Raw genomic sequence first — 26238 nt, 5'->3', positions numbered from 1 at the left:
TCAGCAGATAACATTATTCACCTCTTCTTTCCTTTTCTGAACTCCTTCATTAGTTTGTTTCATCTACTCTTTGTACATTTTTCAGTCAAACCTAATGCACATGTTTCCTGATTAACCCATGAAATACCCAGAATGCAGCATGATGCCTTCCCGAGCCCCGTGGCATTAAGAAGAGCAGTGCAGTCCCGTCTTTGTGAAGCGTACTGATGTGAGGACATTAAGTTTGGCTGGAGAAGATTTACAGAGAAGCATCGTGCATTGGCCAGTGCTCAAAGTTAGCAGAGCAATGCTAACAGCTGACCTGATGGTTTATGTTGGTAATAAAGTCTGACTGACTGCTCTGTGAGCCAGTGAGAAGCACATATTGATACTGGAGGTCTATTAGATTATTGCAGTAATAAAGCGTGATTGAATTGGGCTCTAAGGAAAGTGGAGGGGTGGTCGTGTTCTAAACTACAACGTAAATCTCTGAGACCTGAGAACTTTTTTTTTATTCTACACATGATTCCCTGGTAGCTCCAACCAACCATCAGGGTCTCTGTGTTCCAGGAAGGCAGCATGTAATTGGGTACAGACAATTACATGCAGGAGTTCACTGCATCACTGCAGCACAGTTACACACTGTGTCATTTTCATTCAACCACCAAGCAACTGAATGATTGCAGAAGCTTGGCTTTGTGTTTCAGCAGTGATTATATCCAGCTATGGTTCAGAAATCAGACCCTAATGCTGCATACAAGTGAAGATATGCTTTTTTTTTATTATGATGGTGAAGAATGTCAGAAGATGTCAGGTAGCAGGACATTTGAAGCGTGTGCTGCCTGTTATCTGTGTTTTCACATGTAAAAAAATGATTCTGTCACACTTCAGTTTCAGCATTTATTACCCTGAGTTCTGAACCTGGATTTGACTCTGATGCTCACTGCCCTGCTTTGCTGGAGTCATAAACCTAAAACAGCTCGAAGGAGACGGAGCCTGGTCCATCACACGAGGTGGGACAGGCAAGGCTAAATATCCAATAACAGACCGTAAAGTAGGACAGCAGCCACACGCCTCGCGGCTGTCAGAGAGCACTATGCTTTCTCCCCAGTTCCTCAGTCTGTCTGCCCAGTCCACCTCTGGCCTTTGACCTTTGACCTGCCTCACATTTCCTGACACCATTTATCCTTCTGTCCTCTCTTTTCCTCACATTCTCCATTATTCCCTCGTCCCTGTATCAGTCACTCCGTGTCTCTGTCCATTACCAGCTGACCCTTCAGCCTACATGTCAGCTTGTCTGACACATGACTTCAGTATTAGCATAGGGCGTCCAGTAACTGACAAAGGTCACAGGTTCGATCCCTGCAGCAGCCAACGTGTCCATCAACACTCAACAAACGCTGACCCGGACCTGCTCACTGAGAGTCCCTGTGTACAAGAGCTGCTCCAGACCTGAGCTGGAACTGATGTACAAAGAAAACACAGCAAGAATGAGATGCTTGAGACGTTTCAGGACCAAAACACCCACGCACCTAACGTGGACGTGGGAGCAGGTCAGCACAGCCAGCTCCTTTCTGTGGAGTTAACATGTTCCCACAGCACCTGGTGTGAGGCTTCAGGTCCCTCCAGCTGTAGAGGAAAGCCCGCTGGTTTCTGTGAGCTCTGTGATGGATTGGCAGCCTGTCCACACTGTTCGCCCGCCTGCTGTGAGTCCAGCTCCCAGTGGACTGCACTACGTGGACTACAAAGTAGACTCCATGCTATGCTTTATAAGCCTCCTCTCCGTGGTGCTGCTCCTGACCTGCTGCGGGTGCTGCTGGGAAATCCAAATCCACATTTTCATCAAAGTGTCTTACTTTGTTTTTGTGGTTTGTGCAGTGCTGGAATATTAATGATTTTAACACGTTCTAAATCCTCAAATCATCATTAATGTTTATTTTTGATATTTGTATATATTTATTATATTTAATTTTTCCAAAGCACAGTCCTAAGCCACACAGCCATCATATACACGTGATGGAACTGGCTGTCCTACATTCTGTACTAGTAGTCAGAAAAACACAGTTCTGTAACGCACTTGTTGTATCTGTATAAAAATATCAAACATAAATCAAATTATTTTGGTGGGTTGTGGTGGAAGCTGTTGTAGTTGACTGGCTAACCAGCTGATTAACTGGTTAAATGCTGGTTTGCTGACAGATGATGCTGGTGAACTCTCAGTCCTAAACTAAGGTCATAACTTCTTCCCACTCTGCATTTCACCAGTAGATGATCGGTCTGTGACCCTTGACGGTGAAGAGATATTCACCCATACTGCTTCTCCCTGTCTTTCTAGGACCAGTAGCAGTGATAAGTGGTGAGGAAGACTCTGCCAGCCCCCTTCATCATGTGAACCACGGGATTATCAGCCCCTGTACGCTGGATGCGGGGCCAGACGCTGTGGTGATTGGAATGACCAGGATCCCTGTCATAGAGAACCCACAGTACTTCAGACATGGACACCAACTGTAACAAACCCACCACCTGTGAGTACACGCATGTACATGGACCGAAACACTGAACACGTGTTGTAATGTGTTTCAGTGTTTTGATTCTTTACCCAGAAATTTTACACTTTCTATATGGGCCATAGGGAATGTGAGGAAATAAAGGAGGTACACTGTATCAGGGGGTGTTCGTGTGCATTCGGCAGTTTTTCATTTAAAAGCAAGTCAAACACGGTGCTCGCATCAACTCTCATTCACACAATCACAGCTACGTGTTAATCTGCTTATTGTGAATGTCAGGTCTTTGTGCCTTTCAGTAGTGGCATGGAGGGGTGGGTGTGGGGGGGGGGGTGTCTTGGTAGGTGAGTATATTGTGGCTTTCATCCCTCAACTGTTGCCCCTCCCCCCCCCCCCCCCCCACCCCCCCCCCCCGACTCCATGAATTATGATTTACAAATAAATAGCACTTGTGAAGCCCCACAGAGCTGAGGCAGTGTTGTTAATTAAAGTTGTTTATCATTGCTTTAGAGGAGTCTCACTCATGACTTCCATCTTTGTGTTTAATCCTTACCTATTACTGCTTACCCAGCAACTGCTGAGTTAAACTATGATTATCTGATTCATCTACAAAAGGCTTATAGATGAAAGAAAGACAGCAAGCGAAGGTTCCCAGGTCTCATGTTGGCTAATTGCAATTTGGGCTTTGAAGCTCTGACAGTGTGCCAGTTATGATAACACTGTACTCAACTGTTCAGTGCTGAGGCATTTCAATGCAGTGCCGTCAACCAACAGGTCAGTCAAACATAAATGAAAGAAACAAGAGAAAAAAACAAAGGAAATTTTTATTACCCAAACTGCCCATTGCAACGATGGATTATTAGCAGTTTGGTGTAGATCACCTGGATCTTTGTGGTTCTATCAGCTGTACTTCTTCACTTAGGTGAAGTTGGATAAGATTGTGAGGGAGACTTCCAGGCAAACAGAGACGGGGAGTGAGGCGGGCCTCGGAACACCTGGCTCGGGCCCCTGCCAGCAGGGTCTTCATTTCCCACCTCAGAAAGAATCCCTCGTGCATCCCAGGGATGCTGGGGACAGGGAGTCTTAATGGGCCCTGTCCAAAGCCTCCATTGTGGAGGCAGTTGCTTGGAGTTGCAGTCAGAATGCTGTGTTACCTGTCGTGGCAGTAACCTGAGAACCCACCTCCAAGTCTGAGGCCATGGCTCACCTTTACAGATAGGGTATTGTGCTCAGACATAGCTGCTGCTCCTTGAAAGGAGCCAGTTGAGGTGGTTCGAGCATCGAATCAGAATCTCTCTAAGGCACCTTCCATTGGATTTTTTACTGGGCATATCCAACTGGTACGGGGCCCCCGGGGTAGACCCAGAACATGAAGAGACTATTTATCCCATCTGACCTGGCCTCAGGATCCCCCAGAATGAAGTGGAAAAAACTCATTGGATAGAGGGATGTCTGAGCCACCTTGGTTAACCTGCTGCCAGTTGGATGAGTGGCTGAACATGGCTGGCTGAATGGACAGTCTGGATTAACTTTTGTTAGTTACAAGCTGTCTGGTCGTCTGACCGCCTGTTCTTCTTGACATGTTGGACTGATTGGCTGGTGAATGACTTTGTAAGATGGACACTGACCTGGAATATTAGAGAGGTATATGGTAAATTCCCATTCACCAGAGGCAGGTGTGCCCTATACCTGTGTGTACACACACCTGCTACATTAGCATCTATATGCAGATACAAACACCTTGTCATTTTAACCAAGGTAAAATTATTGTTTTGTTAATATTCTGCCCCATGAGAGCTGTTGGAGCTGAAGTTAACTGTTCACCAATATCTACATCTCTCTGTTTGTTTGTTGCTCTCTGTGCCTTGTATCACTCTCTCTCTCTCTCTCTCTCTCTCTCTCTCTCTCTCTCTCTCTCTCCCTCTCTCTCTCTCTCTCTCTCTCTCCCTCTCTCTCTCTCCCTCCCTCTCTCCCTCCCTCTCTGTTAATCCTGTAGTTTCTCCACCCTCTCCGTGTCTCTATTGAGCACAGATAGTATTCTGCCACAGCGCCGGAGCAAATCGCTTCTTGCCTTTACAGCTACATAAATCACAGCAAATCCCCAGAGAGACAATACACACACACACACACACACAACACACACACACACACACACACACACACACGTACATACACAAACACAGACTGACTCCCCCTCTTCACTGTACACACACACACACACACACACACACACACACACATTACTGATGCCGTTGCCAATGGCGATTCTGATCCATCACAAGAGTCACCTTGTGTGATTATCACCAAGACTATATTTCTACTGGTGCAGTGTGTGTGTGTGTGTGTGTGTGTGTGTGTGTGTGTGTGTGTGTGTGTGTGTGTGTGTGTGTGTGTGTGTGTGTGAGTGTGAGTGTGTGAGTCCCGCTCAACTGTTTTTTCCTCTCTTGTCTGATCATAAACAAATCATCATTTTCATCATTGTGAGCTCACACACATCCCAGCAGTACACACACACACACACACACACACACACACACACACACACACACACACAAAGAACAGAACAGTCCTTTATTTGTTTTCACAGATCTTTTATTAAATGGACACATGTTGAGAAAACAAATAATTTTACTTTCACAGTTTATTATTTCATATATTGTATTGTTGAAATGTTTTTTTCTGTAATTTCACGTCAGGTAAAAATAAGATAAGATCTCAGTCAGGTCTTCTCGAGTCAAACAGAAAGGTGCTGCTGTGGTTCATCGCTGAAAGGTCATGTAAGTGCTGGTAACACTCACAACTCTCATCCCTTTATCTCAGCATTCCCAGAATACTGATACTGGATGATTCAGCATCATTCATTTCACTGTATTGAGCTGTGTAACCAGAAATGGAGTGATGGGTGGGCCCTGCACGTTATTCACTGAGTCTCATGTACAGTAGCTTGGTAAACATATCACGGACCTACTTCGGGTTTGCAGGCTGGTCTTAGATGAAGCTCTCTCCATCCTTCTACTCTTTGTCGAACACCTAGCTGATCTTTTTGTTGCTATATCAAGTCCTTAAATGATCTGGATCTTTTTATCTCTTATCTGGTTTCGTAATGCCAGCAAATGCAGTTAGAGCACAGTATTGGAAAAAGTTAGACATTCAATTCAGCAAAGCAATGCTATGTATTCATATCACAGTAATATCAGGCCATAAGCTGTGCACACAGCGGTGCACACAGCTGTACATACCTCCCTGACATTTTTGCAAAATGTTTCTTTTATTACCATGTGATCAAAATAATTCCTATTCAATAACTGTGTTTATAATGTATTAAAATGAAAGGTCCTGTGTCCCTGCAGTGTGCTCTGCTGTCCTCTCCTTCTCCAAGAGTCTACAGCTACAGCTATATACATGCTGCTGGATGATATGAGTCCCACAGCTCATTACAGCCTCACTAATTGCAACCCAGTGGCGGAACGGTCAACTCATTCAGCAAACTCGTGTGTGTGTGTGTGTGTGTGTGGGTGTGTGAGGGTGAGTGTACAGTGAAAGTGTGTTACCATGTGTGTCTTTGCTGTTGTGCACGTATATACACCTGCTTGCGTGGGGTTTTATGTATATTTTACATTTTACTGTGTGTGTGTGTGTGTGTGTGTGTGTGTGTGTGGGTGTGTGTGGGGTGTGTGTGGGTGCGTGCGTGCGTGCGTGCGTGCGTGCGGGTGTGTGTGTGTGTGTGGGTGTGTGTGGGTGTGTGTGGGTGTGTGTGGGTGGGTGTGTGTGGGTGGGTGCGTGCATGCGTGCGTGCGTGCGTGCGTGGGTGCGTGCGTGCGTGCGTGGGTGGGTGGGTGGGTGGGTGTGTGTGGGTGGGTGCGTGCGTGCGTGCGTGCGTGCGTGGGTGTGTGTGGGTGGGTGCGTGCGTGCGTGCGTGCGTGCGTGCGTGCGTGCGTGCGTGCGTGCGTGGGTGTGTGGGTGTGTGTGGGTGGGTGCGTGCGTGCGTGCGTGCGTGCGTGTGTGTGTGTGTGTGTGCAGCACTGCCAGCTCAGATACAGTACACGCAGACAGGAGTAGAGGCTGAAGCTGGACAGACTTTGACAGACTGTTAAACGTTAGAGGTCACAGCACCAAATCTTTAAGTGAGAGCTGCTCGTGGTTTCAGGCTCAGTCTCTCTGTGCTGGGCCTGATGCACATCGCCACAGTGAGTGCGACTGCCTGGACAGCCTGTCTAACAGGACAGATACACAGACCATCAGATACATATAATTTATACTTATCATTTGTCCACGTTGTGAGAAAGAAAACAGGAGAAACCACCACAGACGTAATGATGGAACCTGAGTGCTGGTGTGAGGTAAATGTTACAGTGCCATATGTACTCAGAGTAGGATTTCTTATACTGGTCAGATTGCACATGACATTTTATCTGCTATTATCTGCTATTCACGGTCTCCTGAGGATGAATATGATGAACAGTGATTACGGCCAGCCCCCTGCCGTTTGAACGAGAGCCGCCATAAGGCAAGAAACAGGAGAATGTACTGAGCATCTTCAAACAGGGATGAGGATGGACCTTCTTTCCTGTGGACACCACATTAGCTTCTGTCTCACCCCACCCTGAGACAAGTGTTTCTCTTTTTTATACATAATCAATCGCAATCTAACAGGACAATATCTTTAAACAGCATATATTATATTATATTATATTATATTATATTATATTATATTATATTATATTATATTATATTATATTCCAATCTGAAGCTGTTTTTCTTGGGTTGGTCTAGATGGCAGAAGATGTTCTGCCATGTCTGCAGAGTTGGAATGGTCCACAGACTGTGCTCACCTTAAATATCAACAGGTAAACACAGACTCTAAAGACCAATAGCTGCTTAGACACTAGAGAACGAGGCATTAAAGTTTTAGACACAGAGCAAAGTAGTACTGAGGATAAATATTAAACCATAATGCATTCAGGGTCCAATTTTTTTCATCAGCAATTATTCATAGAGTTCTGAGGACGGTGAAGCATGAACACCAGGGGTGACATCACCTCCCAGGGCAATTATTTCCTACATACGTACATGCTACAGTTATTAACCCTTTTGCTCGTCCTTTTCCCTGTCCTTCATCCGTCCTACAGGACTGATTTGAAATGTTTATACACTCCAAGTGCAACAAGGACTAACTGGTTCATATCTTTAAAATTAGTGGGATGTTCATGTTCATATTCATGTAAACTTTCATAGCACTTGCGGTCCTTTACATGTCTAAGAGGTGTTACACATGTAAACATCAACTATTTGCGATGACAGGGCCAAAGGGAGTTGCTGTCGGCTCAGTTTGACATATTGAAACTTGTACAAAGCAGCAGCACGGCCCATTCACATGGTCAGCCAGGATGACACATCACATGTCAGAAATATAGATATTGGTCTTAGAATTCTCAGGGTGCATCGTACAGCTCTGTTTAGCTACTGAGCTTCAACACATGAAAACCATCACGAGGATAAATGTGTGCCTGCCTGTCACAGAGACAGAGCCTGGAGGGTTTGGGGCTGTGATTGATTAAAATAAACGCCGTGGGCTACGAAGAGTCGCTGATGATTCAGCAGCGGCACCTGTCAGACACGGAGTGGGACGTTCCACAGACCGCTGTGTGCGTGGGTGGGGCTGACAGTCACTCAGCTTCTCCTCTGCTCTGCTGCTGTGCAGACCTTTAACTTCTCTGCTGCAGCTGTTGCCGACACCCTGCAGGAGCAGGAGCCACGACTGAGTGTGATGGATGATGGGAGACGTGTGGAGCTGGACCAGCACTGGTTGTTGCCAGTTCATGCTGAGGTGCTGCTGTTGATGCAGGAACAAAATGGAGGGTGGGGTCTTGGGGAACAGATTAGAAAAGTACCTTTTGGAGTATTTTGGTGACCAGATGGTAACAGCTGTGGTCTGAATCTGACTATGGACCTTTGCTGCCTGTCACAACCCTTGTGCCTCCCACAGATGTTCCACCGTGTTCACTGATAACTGTGCAATGAGGCCAAAGGTGCCAATCATATACTGTTAAAGAAAAAAGAAAAAGAAAATGGCCCTCTCTCACTTTGAATCACAGGCCCAAACAGCAGACAGGCTGTGGTTAGAGAGCGCATCAGAAGCCATTTGATCAGTCATGAAGGTCACATTTCCAGTCATAATGAAAAGGTGACCTCCAGATGACAGAAAGGCAGTCAGCCGGATAATGAAACACAATAGCTTTTCAACAAGGCAACAAAGGCACAATCATCCAGAGAGGATCCATCAGCGCTGTCGAAATGTTCTTTTGTCTTTATGAAGCTGTCAGATGTGTTTGTGCAGGGATCCTGTGGCACTGTCGCACTATGTGCAGTAGATGGACTTAACAGATCATGGTCGTCCATGAGCCTGAGCAGAGGTGGCAGCAGGGAAGGTCATGTCAGAAAGCCAAACCGGTGGTCTGCTGCTGAGCTGACGCAGCGATGAAGAGGCCGGTGGGTCTGCAGCTGACGTCACTGCAGCCTGTGGGTGGGGGTCACGCTGATAGAGGTCTCCTTATAACTGGGTTAAAAAGATGGAGGGTACTCCTGAGGTTTGGAAGCAGTAACATGCTGCAGTGCTACGATCAGCAAATCCATCCACCTAAACATTCACACCAAAGGGTTTCGCTGGTGGAAATGTCAAATGTCCATATCAACAGTTCACTTTTTATTTGTGGCATTTGTGTGTTGATGTGCGTTCATACAGTTGTTCTTCCGTTCCAGATTTCATCAATATAATTCTAGACGTCTAAAAGCTGACGTCTCAGTTCTGACCAGTCCATATTAAATCACTTATATACCAGAATTACAACTGGTGAGAATTTCCAGTGTCTAGTATCACATCTCAGAAATTTAGAACTGTTTCAGAAAATTATATTCCTACTAGTAACAATTATATTTAAGGTTTTGACAGTTCCTTTTATAACAAGTTGAATTTTAGATATCAGAAAATTAATTTGTACCAGTCAGAAAGCAGAATGTAGCTTTCTAATGAATAGTTGCTGTGTGTAATTACATTTGCACTAACCCGGATCCTTTTTCAACATGTGTGAATACATTTTTAGATTTCTGTGCTCAGTATTTTTCCTAGTGAAACGTTTTTACTGTTTATACTGACTGCATGTCTGTAAACATTTCACAACATCACTGCTGGTCCGCCCCACGTATTAATGTCAAAATGTTGAGGTGAATGTTAGGTAGATAAGTTCAGAGGCATGACCTCATTACTCTGAAATTGGTGTGGAGTGGTGTTGGTTGTCATGGGGACATAATGAATACACAGTTCATGCACACTGAAGGTAAATCAACCATATACCAGACGGTGTGCATCTGACGATATTCTTATAGTTCAGAGTTAAGCACACACACCCATTAGACACACAGGTATACAAAGTGTTTTTATATGTGTGTGTGCCATGCAGGTTAATTAATTCTGATACAAATAGCCAGGGTTAATGCTGTCATTAACACTGAGAGAGACGGGGCAGTCCCCTGTCAGCAGTGACACACACACACTGGAGCAGATATAATCAGATGAGTTCCCTCCAATCGCACACACACACACACACACACACACACACGGTGGAACAGTTAGGTAAATACACTCTTTGATATGCAACATGCTAATATGATTGATGTGCTGCTCCTGTGAGATCCTCAGCCGGGTGTAAACTTGTGTGCGGCAGACAGTTCAAGAACGAGATCACAATGTCACACTAACATTTACACTTTAAACACAGTCAGTTGCAGAAATAGGTCTTTTATTTTTGTAAATAGCAGAGTCTGTATTTGAATGTTCCTGTTGTGAAATGTGTTGGGAACTTGTGAGTCTGCAGTGAACAGATGAAGAATCACCTTTTGGATAATGACTTTCAGATGCTCCACCAAACTGCAGGCGGACAGTTTGACAGCATCAGCATCGTGAAGGGAAGCTTTTTAAGAGGCTGTGTGGTAAAACTGTGTGGATGTTAACTCAGTCCCTCTGTCCCTCTGTCTCCTGCAGATGTTCAGCATATTAAACGGCGGGACATTATTCTGAAGAGGGAGCTTGGAGAGGGAGCTTTCGGCAAGGTCTTCCTGGCTGAATGTTACAACTTGAGTCCCACCAAGGACAAGATGCTGGTAGCTGTAAAGGTAAGAGCTACAGGCAGTGTGTGTGTGTCTGTGTCTGTGTCTGTGTGTGTGTCTGTGTCTGTGTCTGTGTCTGTGTGTCTGTGTATGTGTGTGTGTGTCTGTGTCTGTGTGTATGTGTGTGTGTGTGTCTGTGTGTGTGTCTGTGTGTGTGTGTCTTTGTCTGTGTGTCTGTGTCTGTGTGTCTGTGTATGTGTGTGTGTGTCTGTGTCTGTGTGTATGTGTGTGTGTGTGTGTGTGTGTGTGTGTGTGTGTGTGTGTGTGTGTCTGTGTGTGTGTGTCTTTGTCTGTGTCTGTGTCTGTGTGTCTGTGTCTGTGTGTGTGTGTCTGTGTCTGTGTGTCTGTGTGTCTGTGTCTGTGTGTCTGTGTCTGTGTGTGTGTCTGTGTGTGTGTGTCTGTGTGTCTGTGTCTGTGTCTGTGTGTGTGTGTGTGTCTGTGTCTGTGTGTCTGTGTGTGTGTCTGTGTCAGTGTCTGTGTGTGTGTCTGTGTCTGTGTGTGTGTGTGTGTCTGTGTGTGAGCACATCGACAGCTGCCTTTCATAGCAGCAGAGAGAAACGCAGTATCTGGAAATGCAGCCAGCTGACGGGACGTGTATCAGCTGCATCTCAGAGAGAAATGCTGACAAGCTGTTTGAGCACTCACACACAGACGGACACACAAATGCACACAGCAGCTGTGTGTTCTCCACAGTTACAAAATGATTGTGTACTAATGTTTCTTCATTCCATAAACACTTTCTCCTGGTTCTCTGTGTGACCACTAAATGAGCCACTGATCAGCTGATATTTCCGAGCACCCGCAGACACAGAATTTTAGTGTGTATGTTGGGTTAAAGCCTCCCTCTCAGGTGGTCCTGCCTCCTTCCTGTTTGGCAGTGGGATCATTTCACTGTAAAAAAGACAGAAGGACGTTCGTTGAGCACATAAATAACTGACTGTCCCTACCATGAGCTCACCAATGGCGTGCCAGGGACTCTGCTGTGTCTGCTGCACATGCTAAAGCCACATGCTTTGACCTCACCTGTCTTTGCTCTGCACCTTCGTACAGAAGAAAAAAGTCTCGGCACTAAGGTGAAATATCAAAGGCCCCTTTCATTTTTCATGTCTCTTTCAGTATGATGAAAATCCTCTGTAACTCGCACTTACTCTGTGTGAGAGAATATGTGTGTGTACACCCAGTCTTCCCAGTGACCTTGCTTTTTAAGTTGTCTTCCAAAGACTCGTTAACCTATATTGAGGACTAGAAATCTAAATTCACAACCTAACACATACAATCAAAGTCTGAAACCTCTGCTCCAGTATCTGTGGAGACAGTGTGGAGTGTGCAGATGCACACTCACATTGAATATGGTTCAGAGTGACACATGATGTATGCAGCGACATTTGCAGAACAAATGCTCCACAGAGAAAATCTCAGGGTCTGAAAACCATCTACGCAGTATATGATGTAAACACACACACACACAAAACACACACACACACGCACACACACACACACAAAACACACACACGCGCACACACACACACAAAACACACACACGCGCACACACACACACAAAACACACACACACACACACATACACAAACACACTGTATCTGCCAGGATCAGTTTTCATCAAGAATGTTTTCATGTATAGACTTCTGCTGAGTCACATAATCACAGGTGTGTGTGTGTGTGTGTGTGTGTGTGTGTGTGTGTGTGTGCAACTAAAAGTTATTTCCAGTGTATAAACACTTCTAAATGTAATTGAACTGAGGTATCGATGGTATATGTTGTTTGTTTTCACAGCATTTTGAAGCTTTAGCTCTTCTAAATGGGCAGCATTCATGCTTTCATCTATCTCACCCACAGCATGATGGGAAAATCTCAAACTATAGCCGTCTCAAAAAGAACAATATGAGGACAAAATGCATGAATATGTACTTTTCTGTTGGTCTCATACAAGCAGTATATTTTTTAACCTAACAGTTCAGCGCGTCTCTTCTCTTTTTTTTTTTAAACTTCTGTTTTCATTCATAAAAACTGTCAGTAAGATGTATAGTGCCAGTGGCATGTCAGCTGATGCTAACAGAACAGGGACTAAGCCATTACCATTGTGAAAATACATTATACAACACAGAGCAGCTCAGAATATGAAGTTCATCACAGGAGAAAGGGGAGAGAGCGATAAACAAGAAGGTAACCATGGCAGCAGTACTGCCATTAATCTGTTACCAGTAATTGGAGCATTTCAGCCCATTACTGCCATTCACTGAGGGAGGATATGCTGTGTGCTTTCCTCTGTCAGATTGTTCATCATGTCTGTGTCATGAATGGATGTTGTTGAAACTCAGCTCCGACCCTCGACAACCTTTTTGTGTTTGGACAGAAGGCAGAACTTACTGTAGTGTTCAGGAGGAAATGGAGGGTAAGGATACAAGTGGAGAAGGATACAAGAGAAACTGAAGGAAAACAAGGCAACATGAGAAAAATGTGTTTGTTTTACACAAATACACACATAGTGTTGTTTAGATGTAGGGTTTTCCCTCTGCTGGTGCCAGTCTGTACACTGGACTCTCTGCACTCAGACAGACAGACGCAGCACCTGAAGCAGTTTTGTAAGAAACAATAAATCAATTTAATGTTTTTAATCTGGATAAAATCCAGACTCAGACTTCAGACTCCTGCTGCACCCTCACCCACACAGAGTATTCAGTGGATGAACTCATCAGGGATCAGATAAATGTTCCTTATATTTGACCGTGATTTGCAGTTTGTGGCCCGAAGTAGAAGGAATCATTTTTAGGAAACTTAGCACATGTACTTTTCCACATAAAGCCTATAATAAAGTCAAGGAGCATTCAGGTCCCTTATTTCCAAAAAAATTGTTGGCTGAGTTCAAATCAACTTTGTTGGATGGTGGCTGGGGACCTGGTCTTGTCCTGATGGGAGAACACTTCCCACACCAAATCTGTGCTGATTTTCTCCTGTGGCTGTCTGTGACCTGTTTCCACGTAGTCCAGCAGCTGCACTTCCTTTGTGTCCCAGAACAGAGGCCATCTGTATCCTGTTTTACAGCAAACTGTAGTGGTGTTTCCAAGTGAGAGGAGAGCAATAGAAGAATAGGACAGATGCAGGAGGGAGGGGTGTTTCCATGGCCACTGCAGGGACAGGAAGGACAACTGTCTCCATGGCTACTAAAGTGGAAGACCTGATCCAGCCACAATTTGTAATCTTTCTCTCGCTCCCTCTCTCCAGACTCTGAAGGACCCCACTCTTGCAGCCAGGAAGGATTTCCAGCGTGAGGCTGAGTTGCTGACCAACCTCCAGCACGAGCACATAGTGAAGTTCTACGGAGTGTGTGTGGACGGAGACCCTCTCATCATGGTCTTTGAGTACATGAAGCACGGAGATCTCAATAAGTTTCTCAGGTGAGTTTGACAGAAAAGCCACAGGTGGTAGAGGAGGAGGTGAGTAGATCTGATGTGAGTGACAACAATGATGGATTCCAGTTCCTTAGCACAAGCTTTGGACTTCTCTTCATCTGGATATTCATCTGGGATATTCTTAAACTTAAAGCATACCAGAGAGTAATATAGTAATATATTTTGTAGGTCGTTCGTAGATGTTGGGAATTTGCCGTAGCTGAGGCAGCCCTGGCCATCAGCTCCACAGGTTTCAGTCACACTCTCAGTGAGATCACAGAGAATCTGATCACAGAGACACAGTTCACTGCTTCGGTGCTGTGCTTTGGTGTTGTGTGTTATCATTAGTGACATTTCAGGTGTGTTTCCACTCAAAAAGAGGGGCTGAGATAATTGTAGCTGAAGTAAAAAAGCAGTATTACCACAATGCAAACATATCCACGGATAAATAAAATTCCTTCGTGCATTTTAAGGAAAGTGCAGAAAAATTAACTACAAAATGTGTTTATTAGTTTCAGAAGTAGAAGCACTAATTCAGACACCCTGTCAGTGATACGGTGGAAGACGTATACAGATAATCTCTTTAAACTAAATGCAGTGAAACCTCTATTACCTCCTTAGACTGGTGTGTAATATGTAACAATCCCTATTAACATCCATATTATCATATTTTTGTAAGTAAAACCTGGATCTTTAATGCGCAGTAACAGCATCTTTATTGTACATGTCAGTAAAATGGGTAGTTCAACATTCCCCTCTGAAATGTGTGACTGCAGACTGGAAAACCTCCAAACTGTACTGGACAGTCCAATACTTCAGTGTATGAAAAATGTTCTCACCACTGGATCAGAATTACAGATGCATCAGAGATGAAGCAGGAATGCTGCAGATGGTTGAGAGGGAGATAAATTTAACTTCTGTATATACTGAGCAAGACGTTCAGTGTAGAGTCAAACACACATGTTCAACAGTACTGATTTTATTTAGTATTTGGAATCATGTGCTTTTCAGGACTGTCTCAATCCTAGTTCTGTGCGTCCTCACACTTCATTTGTGTGTGTTGACTTTTTGACCCGACTTCCTGTGACTTGCTTTTGCTTTGGAATGTCAGAGGAGGAGTTTTGGTACGTCAGGGTAGAAACCCTGAAAAATATGTCCATGTTACCTTTCTCTCATTAGCACATGAATAAGACAAAGACTACAGAGACTGATCTGCCCGACGTGTGTGTGGCAGAGAGCGGCGTGTTAGCTTGTAGACACTGAGTGATGAATGAGCCTGTCTCTGTGAGCTACTGCAGGCTGATGTCTCATTTTGAACCTTGTCACCGGACTACAACCATCTGGTTGTTAAGTACCACTCCTTCTTCCTTTACACCCCCAGTTCCCTTCTCTACAGGTCGTACCACGCTGTTTATGAACAATCTTTTTAGTGGGCCGCCTTTTATAAAGTTATGAAGTGGGCTGCATGTTAGAATGTTATAAATATAAATGGCAGACTCCCCTCCGGCATCAGATGTTGTTCCTGCAGTCAGTGTGCCTCGCTGTGAGAGGCTTGTTAGAGCCGTGTCATGTGCCATACCAGTGTGATTGATGAGCCTTTCTGACGGAGTGACAGTCTGACACTGGGAGCTGTTCCACCCAGAGTGGTATTTGAAATACAGTCAGTCTTAAGTAGAAACACCATCAGTGTTGGGTCTTACAGCACAGACCAGCTTTAGGTTGTTACAGAGTGATTGATGTGAAGAAAATGTGTCGCTGTAGAAGCATCGTTCTTCCTCTTCACCAATGGTTTGGGAAGTTTGGTGTGTTCCTAAAAAGCTAAAGGACAAAAACTTATTTGCTGTGGACCTGTGTCCTGACCTGTGTCCTGACCTGTGTCCTGACCTGTCCTCTGGTACCACTGTTATATCAGACTTTACACCTGCACATGAGAAATGTTCAATGCATTAGCTTAGCATTATGTTGTAGTGCTTGAGCTTTATTGTGGTTGTGTGGCTGACCTGGCCGAATGCACACACACAATAACAGTATGAAAATAACATCTTAGTAGCTTTTGAGTGTTCACACGTCTTCATGCTTAAAATGTTAGTTTAGCCATTTTTAAAATTGTGCGACACTGTAGAATTTCCTCTTTATTTCTCCGTCACACCTGATACTAAAAGCAGCTCCAGGCTGTTTGAACTGATTTCCATGAAAACTGTGGATTATTTTCATGATGCACAGGAGATGAAACTTTAGCTTCAACAGCATTTTACTGACCCTTTATTCACTGAGCTTCATCTTTCAGTATTTACATGGAACAAAAATGATAAATTCCTAAAATTCTACATTTATATTTATTATATTAAAAATATTATCTGTATGTTGGCAAGTTGATTAAAAAAATACTAGGTTTACTAGTATCTAGTTCTATCAAATTTACTAGTATCTAGTGTACTAGTTTGTTTCAAAACTCACAATATACCCACACAACATGAAAAAGATTAAATTAAAATATGAGAATCATCCATCGGGGTCGCGGGGGGAGCTGGAGTCAGCTGACTGCGGGTGAGAGGCGGGGTTCACCCTGGGCTGGTTCAGACCAGGGTTCGAACCTGGAGCCCTCTTGCTGTGAGGCGACAGTGCTAACCACTGCATCACCATGCCGCCCCAATCAGAATCAGAATAACTTTAATGATCCCTGCAGGGAAATTGCTTTGTTACAATTACACAACAAGCAGTTTGGAGATGTGGTGTGCGTCTGGTCGACCCTTCGGTGTGTGTCTGTTCGTGCCTTGCCTCAGTGCAGGGCAGCCTGTCTCTGCAGCTCTCTGATTGATAAATGAGACTGCCTGAGAGAACAAAGCTGTAGACAGCTCGACAAACAGAGAATGAGCAGAGACATTAGACCCACTGTGCTCGGTGCTGTGCTGTGGCTCAGAATGAGAAGACTCATTCAGCTTACACAGTTCTGTTGGATCTGTGGACCAAACACACAGGAAGCCGGACTGTCGGCGCTGCTAGCACCCTCACTGCTGGAAGACGTGAAACAAAGGTGCAAGCGACTGAATCAGCCACGGGTGGGTTGTTAGAAACAGGGTGAGCGGGAAGTTGCACAACAAACCAGTTGACTTCTCACACAACTGAATGTGTGAGACACTGAGGAGCTGAATTCAGAGACAAACTGGATTCAGTAAACGTCACCAGGAGATGTGCTGTCATATTAAAACATCAGTTATTAAAAACATTAACTATATTACTGTAAATAAGTCCCACTCCTGAATGCACTGGGTTAAAATTATGCTCCAGAGCTTTTCCCAAATACAAAGAAGAATGAACATACAACCACTGCACCATATACAAGCTGTGAATGTGGAAGCCATTACCTGAGACAGGCTTTCACTCTGCTGAGTCGCACTCTGCAGCCCGACCTGCTCACTCACTGCCAGCATCTGTGGATCAGAACACAGGCTGAATGCCGAAATTGCAACTTGCAGTTGGTAAGCTAATGAGCTGCATTATGTCTGCTGTGATTAGATGTTATTTGCTCCCAGGATGCTTTGCCCTACAGAATAGAACATTGGTACTTTGTCCGCCGCCAGGAAGTGAAGTCTGCCAGTGCTTACGTATGACTGTGTGTGTGTGTGTGTGTATTAGTGTGTGTATGTATGTGTGTGTGTGTGTGTGTGTATGTGTGTGTGTGTGTGTGTGTGTGTGTGTGTGTGTGTGTGTGTGTGTTCTTGAATGGGACAGTGTTTCAGTCAGTCTCTCTGTGCATTGGATGCTAATTTCAGCTCAGTAATTGTTTCCATTAAAGTGCTGGCATCAATTCATCCAGGACACACTGCTAATTTAGCCAGCACCCGCTGCCCTCCACACACACACACACACACACACACACACTCACACACACATTGAGCTGTCTTGCTGAACCACCTCCATTAGAGACTTAAAACTCAGTGAAGCTGAAAGGACACACAGCTCTTTCTCACACACAGGGTTTGCATGTTTTAACTCTTAGATCCTGTCTGATAATGGACAGTTCAGGATGATACCAGTTAATGGATTAATACTGCCTTCTTAACATAATCTCATAACACCAACAGACCTGTTTGATAACACTTCTTTATTTTTGATCCATTAAAGGAGATGTGCAAGTTCAATTCCCAGAAGTCTAAAGAGTTGAACTGGTATGAATGATCCTTGAGTTTAGAATATTTTATTATAGCCATATATATATAGCCACATAGACATGAGAATCAAGTTTTTTACTATACTCAGCATTAAATAAAGCAGCGTGTGATGTGGCCACAGCCGAATCCGTATCACACACTGATGAAATGAACTCCCTTTCTCTCCACAGTCTGGTGCTGCAGCTCGCAGGAAACCTTTTTCCAACCGTTTTACATGAAGGCCAGACAAAGCACCTCCTCAGAACTGTTTCTACTGGCCACCAGTTTTACTGTGATTCCCCACTTTGAAAGCAGCTTCTGTTTAATTTCAGTGAAAGTCAAACTGCAGGATGTTGAAAACATGTTGGCATCATGACGTTCCTGTGCATGTGCAGTTAGATGCAGGGCCTGTTTCTCTAAATTCCTCGGCCTTACAAGTACAGAATGGTCAGCTGCTTAATGCACTTTTTGTTATTGCATTAAAGTATTGTTTGTGCCTCCTCTGCTCATTACCACACTGTGAGAGTAAAATCAAATGAGTTACCAATCCTAACATGTTTACAGGGTTTACAAGATGATTTTCATATTATTCTGAAATTAACTGAAATCAGTATCTGATGACTGAAAGAAGTACATCATGAAACTGGTGGTATGTGCAATGTTAATGTCTTATTGGACTACGACATGTTTCCTGTGCTTCTAACTGACTGTAACTTCCTCCTCAGAGCCCACGGGCCAGACGCCATGATCCTGGTGGATGGTCAACCTCTGCAAACCAACGGAGAGCTGGGCCTGTCCCAGATGCTTCACATAGCGAGTCAGATCGCAGCAGGGATGATCTACTTGGCGTCTCAACACTTTGTGCACCGCGATTTGGCAACCAGGAACTGCCTGGTGGGGAATGGCCTCCTGGTCAAAATTGGAGACTTTGGCATGTCCAGAGACATTTACAGCACAGATTATTACAGGGTAAGAACAGCAAGCTTTTTCAAAATGTGAAAGTAGTAATCCAACCCAGGCAGCTGCTAGGTTCTGTTGTAAAAGTGGAACCACAACTGCAGCACACAGGCAGCTGTCCTCACCACACTGAGCTCACTGGCACCATTGGCTGTGTAGGGCTGCTCGTCTTCAGTGGTGAGTTAAAGTGCTTTGATGGAGCAGCTGATATTAGCACAGGTGACCTTTTATACACACACCTCCAGGACATGATGGTCAAAAGCACCTAAAAAAAAAAAAAAAGGAAAACCCTTCAACATATACGTGTTGAGGTTGTTTTGTTGACCTGTCCAATCACTGTCCACGCTCTGTTTATTTTACATGACTCAGTTAAATCATTCTTTTTTTTTTCAGTTCAGTTCATCTATTGGCAGTTGAGCCAAAAACGTCCTTTCCAGATGCTTCACAGGCAACACATATTCCCTCAGCTGTACTTCGTCTGAGAGGACAGAGCAACTGGCTGATTAACATGCAGCCGCTGTCTCCAATTCAGGCTCCGACAGCCAAACTGTCAGAGGAGATCATTTTCCTGCTGTCTCTCTCCTCCCTGTGCAGACTGTTTGCCTGCAGTCAGACAGAACTCAGGGACTCAGTCTGCAGCTCACACCGAGCAGACTGCAGTTCAGCCATATGTACATTACCAGGCTCAGTGTAACTGTCTGCTCTCTCTGCCTCTTTGATTACCTGTCTGTCTTCTTACTGTTGTTTTGTGAGAGATGATATACATCTCATACACTAAACATCTAATCAGTTCAATGGGTAATCCAGTCATTTAGAATGGCACGTTCAAAAAGTTGGGAGACTCACAAGAAACTGATTTTCAGTTAAGAATAAAGACCTTTCTGAGTTAATAATGATCATATCATTAGACAACTGTGATTCTGTTCTGAGGAATCGTATCAGATGCTTTGCAGGACACTGACCCAGGTTAGAACCACTGTTCATTAAGCCAAAACAAATCAGAGGTAAATGCAGTCATCACATTAAAAGACCTCATTACCCAGAATTAGCTGAATGATTAGAGTAATATTAAAGTTTACACAAATTAACAACACCTCTCCCAGACCGCCTGTCACTATTGGAGGACAGTATTGTCACTGTGAGTCCATGAAAATGAGAAAGTTCACGAGTCCAATCAAATTTCAGATTTATGGGCTTGTGTGAGGTGAGTTGAAGTTTGTATTAAGTGCATTATGCTGCCGCTCATCAATCACTCTAATAAAGGTTTGTGTTGTGTGTGTGCTGAGGCTTTATCTCAGGTAACACTGAGCTCTAAATGAATGAGCTATTTCTGTCTCTGAATGAAATGAATATCCATTTAATTCCATTCACATTTTTGAATGAATGTTCAAGGTCCATCTGTATGGCAGCTTTCTTTGGACGTCACATTCAGTACAGCTTGTGTTAGACAGAGCACAGGCTGGGACAGCTCACTTATTCTAATGATTTCTCATAAGCAGTTAAAGTTTTATTATTAGTGCTTATTGAATACTGAAGAAATAACTAATTCATGATGGAGAAATTGCGAAAGGAAGGTGGGACAGGAGGAAGGACAGGTCATTGGGAATCAAGCAGTACAGGCAGAGGAAGGAGGAAGAGTGCGACACACTGGAGGTCATTCATTATGTGAGTCCTGACTAGGAGCCACATATTTGACTAAATTAGTCAAGCTGCTCTCCGATTTCACGGCAGTGAGAGAGCAGGCGAGAGCAGATGAATAATGATTCACTCACTGTCTCTTCTAGCCGCTGTCTTATAATAGAGGAGACACTCTGCGTTGTACGTCTTCTCATATCCTCACGATTAGTCTTGTGTGATTAAAGGAAAAATCCACCCAGTGACACAGTCCACAGATAGTGACTGGCCTGATAAATGTCATAGCTCAGTCAGATGCACTGAATTTTTATAGGAGCATTATTATCATTATATACTATATTTTACTGTGATATAATACTATCATATATTTCTAATGAGATGTGCATGTGTTAGTGATTTGCAGGTATTAGTCAGAAGACAAAGCTTTTCAAACTTCACTGGTAAACCTTTCACTTTACACAGTACTGTAAGTAACCTGTTAATAATAGCTGTTAGCTGTTAGCTTGGCGTTTTGCTGGACTATGACAATTGTTGTCTGATGAGACAGAAGCTAAGCTGATGAGCTAACGAGCTATCAACAGTGCTTTCCTTTTGCAATGAATGTGAACTGGCTGAGATTATGTTCTGTATAGAATCAACATAACCAGGAAATACAACTCAAGATTTTTTCATTTGTCCATCCATCCTCGTGGTGAACGCATGAATTTAATCACTTAAGACTTTAAGGGAAAAAAATCTTCTCAAATACAAATATGTGGGTCAGACAAAACACATTTAAAATGTTAAAAAAAAATTACATTATACCCTGAATCAATTAATTCATTTACTCAATTAGAAATTTCAAAGATAATTATGAAGCTAATTGATAAAATAATTGTTGGTTGCAGCCTTACAGTAATCCCACAAACGATCCATACTGCTGCAACTTTACCCTGGTTTTCTGTGTATTTTCTGTGTGTTGTACGTGACACACGACAAATATAAACTAAAGCGGTTAAAGACCTGGGCCAAGAGATGGAGAACAGAGGACACAACACACTCAAACTCAGCAGTGTGTCCTCCATAAGTAGCTGTCTTTACGCCCACCCACGTTATTCATTCATCACATCTAAACCATCATCTACAGTGATATCTCAAGTACCTTCAGACAGATATTCCATGGCCAGTAATACCTAAGTAATATTAGCTGTAGTTGCATGAGTGTTACAGCTGTTATTAAACATTGCTTCACTGTCATTCGCCCTGAGCTGAATGAATTTGACGTTTGTGTAGAATAGAAGAATAGAATAGAATGCCTTTATTGTCATTATACGTAAGTACAACGAGATTAAGCCACCACCAGTATCAGTGCAAAAGCAGTGTAAAATAAGATAATAAAAGATCTGAAGTATAAAATAAAATATAATATAAACTAAAATATTTACAAAATAAACAGACAGATGTGCACATGTATTGTTTATGTATTTAAGTGTGGTGTGATACGTATGTATACCATATGTATATATATATATATTGCACATTAGTGTCGCATTCGGTATTGCACATTTTGTCCCTTAATAACTGTGGAGGTGACTTTCACAGCTAGTTGTTTCACCACAAAGCATCATGTCTAACATATCCATCATACAGATGTTTGGGTTTAAAGGTTATTTGTCCTCCGTGTGTGTTCAGGTGGGAGGTCACACCATGCTGCCAATCCGCTGGATGCCCCCTGAGAGCATCATGTACAGGAAGTTTACCACAGAGAGTGATGTGTGGAGCTTCGGAGTCATTCTGTGGGAGATCTTCACTTACGGCAAACAGCCGTGGTTCCAGCTCGCCAATAATGAGGTACACGCTCTTACACTGAAAGGCATGAAGAGGAGCTTCTGTTGTACAGTGTCACACATATTCCACATGTTGGGTTTCTGCCTGTCATTCAGACGTGCATCAGAGCGAGCACCGTGTGTTTCCCAACAGATAAAACAACAAAGCGTGTCCTCAGAGAGATGTGAAGAATTTCTTCATGGTTTCTAAAACGTGATGATGGAGATTCAGCCGCACATTAACGCTGAGTTCAGAGAGCTTATGTCAGCTCCTCTCCATCTCCAGCACTAACTCACTTCACTGAAGTCTCTGTGTCAACCCTGGAACGCTTTGTGTGCTCTCTCAGAATCAGACAGCATCACAGTGCATTCCCACTGCGTCTGTGAAAGCAGCTTTTCAGACTGTTGGCCCAGCATTTTAACTGTTCCTCCCATTTGGCTCTCCAACTTTGCACATTCCACCTTTACCCCCTCTTTGAAGAAGCCCTCTGGATCCCTGTGTTTCAAGTCATTTTTCTGTAGCTCAGTGGTAGTTTCTTCCACTCTGCCCTTTAAATAAACAAAAGCAACATCACAGTTGCGTCAGTGGTTGTTATCACATATCTTATCGCCATAATATTATTTAGTTTTGTCTAATAATCTGATGCGAATGCAACATTTTGGACTCCTTTGCATAATAGTCTATATTGTATTTTTCTTCATAAGCTCTCAGCTCCCGGTCGAACAGCCTGAGGAGGGAAGTGTTAGTGAAGCATTTTGAAATGACTGAACAGAGGAAAACAAAGGGGAAATGAAGCGCTGGCAAAAACTGCTGAGCATAAGGAAAACATAATAACCTACGACAGCAGAGAACAGACATGACTGAGTGAGTCTCACAGAATAAAAAGAAAGTTTACTGCAGTTACTATAGATCCAGCCACTGCCATTATACTGCATTCTGATTAATATAATGCAATTATTACGTAATATACTGTACTTTAATATAAATGTATGAATTAAAGGCTCAGTGGGTGGAATGATCAGGATGTATATCAGGATTATAAACAAACACTACACACTCTGCTCATACCTCACGTTTTTTTGCAACATGTGCTGCACATGTGTGTAGCGTGTGTACACGTTGGTTATTTATGAATTTGACAAGTCACATATATGTTGATACTAAACATGTCAGTAAAATGTTCACAGTGTATTTGTTTCATGCTAAAATCTTGCAGTGCAGTATCTACTGTAGTGACTCCAGCATGAATCCACTGTGTTATCAGGGAAAGATGAAACCTGGTCTGGTTTCATACAGAAAACGTTAGCACGTTAGCGTTAGCATGTCTGCAAACACATCCTGTTTATTCACATCAAAGTGCTTTTGTTGCCTAAACCACAGGCAGGATTCTGGGTGTGAACTCTGGTCATGGTGTCACAGTCAGTGTACTTTATACCAGCCACCTCCATCGTGTCTTCGCTGACATAATAAATGGAGCCCATTCATTAATATATAATACATATTAATAATAAAAAATAAAACATTGTGTCTGAATGTACTCCGTCCAGCCAGCAGTTTAGTCGTATATGAAGATGATTTCCAGGAGGCAGGGTTGTGTTATAAGATGCTTGAGGTGGACTGCTCTGTGCTTAATCATTTGTGTTTAGTTGTATTCATTCTCCACTTCTGCTTCCAACTCATCACTTGGCACAGAAACACAATCCTTGTCACCAGTTGCTTTAAAGACAAGTGCTGCTCTGCTGAACCGGATTCACCAGCACTGCACTATCATCACGGTGACAGTACGGAACAGGAAAGCACAACATTACTGCTTTTGTCTGCTGCTGCACACCATTAATTCAATATATAACCTACAGAACTCAGCTGTGTATAAACCCTGTAAACCTTTGGAGCAAAACATTATTTACTCTGTGGAATAGCAGGGATCTGAGGACTTCATTCAATACAGTGAACCAGGAAATGCATTTTGGGTTTAAATTAGAACAGTCACCACACTGACTTGGAAACTGACCTGAGGTTATCAGCAGAGAAAAGAAATCTTCTTTACCTTACACCTGTTGTTTCCTGTAACCCCAGTGCACAGGAGGTGAGGCAACACTGCAAACTGCAGTACTGCACCTGTGAGCACAGTTTCATCTGCAAAACAGCGATGCTGCCATCATGCACATGTGTTAAAGAATGTGATGGAGTGATGGTAATAAGGACAGAATGAATTGGCTGATGTGTTGTGGAGCATTAATTGTATTTCTCCCTGGAACCACAGCAGCTTTTGGCCAGTGGTGGATATTGAAGCGCAGGTCTAATTGATGCAGAGTGTGGGACAGTTGCTGCTGTTTCTGGGACACCAACACTCAAACTGAGTTAATAGCTTTAATGTCCAGTGACCCCTGTAGCATATTCTGTTTATCTCGGCCCTGAAAACTGCAAAAGCAGGTTTCTGTTTCTGTTTAAGTTTAAGTTCAAAGTCTATTTTGATTCTGTCTTCTGCTGACTAATAAAACACAATTAATGACTCAGCCTATCCTTAGCTCAGTTCAGCCCACCCATTACTTACACATAACCTTCCTTCTTAGGTGTTGGTTAGGGCTGTAGACATAACTGAATTCAGTGATTTTTTTCCCCCCACAAAAGAATAATCTGAAACACAGATGATTTGGGGGTTTACATACTGAACCAGCGCTTAATATCAGTGGAGTCTTTTTGGAAACATGTGCAACACAGTACCAAGGGAAGCACATCAGAGTCAGGTAGGTTTTATTTCCCAGCGTCGATACGTGACAGCTCATTCGTTTTTCCAACAACCAACCAACAAATCAATAGGCTAGGTCTTGTTTAACCATGTATCTCTCTGTCTTCCCAGGTGATAGAGTGCATTACTCAGGGCAGGGTGCTGGAGCGCCCCAGGCTCTGTCCCAAGGAAGTCTACGATATGATGCTGGGCTGTTGGCAGAGAGAGCCACAGCAGCGCCTCAACATTAAGGACATTCAGAAGATGCTGTTTACTCTGATGAAAGCCACACCGGTCTATCTGGACATACTGGGATAGAAATTTGGAAAATGACTGGAAAGAAATGGGACGTATCAGACTAAACCATCACTGGAACTGGAATGAGTGCACTGGATGAGAGGTAAATGGATTGGAGCCAAAGTCTGGCCTGAACTCACAGCATAGTCTGTGATGGAACCATGTGAACCAGGATTAGGAATGAACTGAAGTGGAGTGGTGTGTGTTTAGCTAGTTTGGAATGAACTGGATTACACTGCATTGCATAACATTACAATCGAAGGAAATGTCTTGGATCGTATCTCCATGGTTGGGTCGGGGCTTGTGGGGTGAAGTCTTGCTCTTTTCGAATGACAAATAGACAAAAGACGACTATGAAGTTGGACTGCATCAACCTGGACTAAACTGGATTGACTTGATTGTACTGGTCTGGTCTGGTATGGTTTGGTTTTCTTATCCTAATAATTTAGGTACCATTGTTTCTTAGCCTATGCATCCTCATTTCACCCTGTCGAGATCAGTGCAGCTTTAGTTCTCACCTAGTTCTGATGAAGCCTGACCCAGTTTGTTAGAATCTGGCTCAGCTTCGCTATATTTTAAATGTCCTGTCTTAGACAATATTGATCTCACCC

The 26238-nt window shown here is 43.5% G+C and overlaps 1 protein-coding gene across 1 annotated transcript in view; it reads left to right on the top strand.

Annotated features, from left to right (window-relative positions):
- ntrk3a (neurotrophic tyrosine kinase, receptor, type 3a) overlaps positions 1 to 25648 on the top strand; it is a 122288-nt gene extending 96640 nt beyond the window's left edge. Inside the window, 7 exon segments of the mRNA XM_041038353.1 lie at positions 2315 to 2481; positions 2483 to 2504; positions 10522 to 10652; positions 13887 to 14059; positions 18930 to 19173; positions 22468 to 22626; positions 25463 to 25648. Of these exon segments, the coding sequence (XP_040894287.1) occupies positions 2315 to 2481; positions 2483 to 2504; positions 10522 to 10652; positions 13887 to 14059; positions 18930 to 19173; positions 22468 to 22626; positions 25463 to 25648 (1082 nt within the window).
- Positions 25649 to 26238: the final 590 nt, after the last annotated feature.

This window comes from Toxotes jaculatrix, chromosome 5 (assembly GCF_017976425.1).
Source record: "Toxotes jaculatrix isolate fToxJac2 chromosome 5, fToxJac2.pri, whole genome shotgun sequence".
NCBI classification, from domain to species: domain Eukaryota; kingdom Metazoa; phylum Chordata; class Actinopteri; family Toxotidae; genus Toxotes; species Toxotes jaculatrix.
Note: the sequence above shows the minus strand (reverse complement) of the source record. Positions and strands in the feature narration are given on the sequence as shown.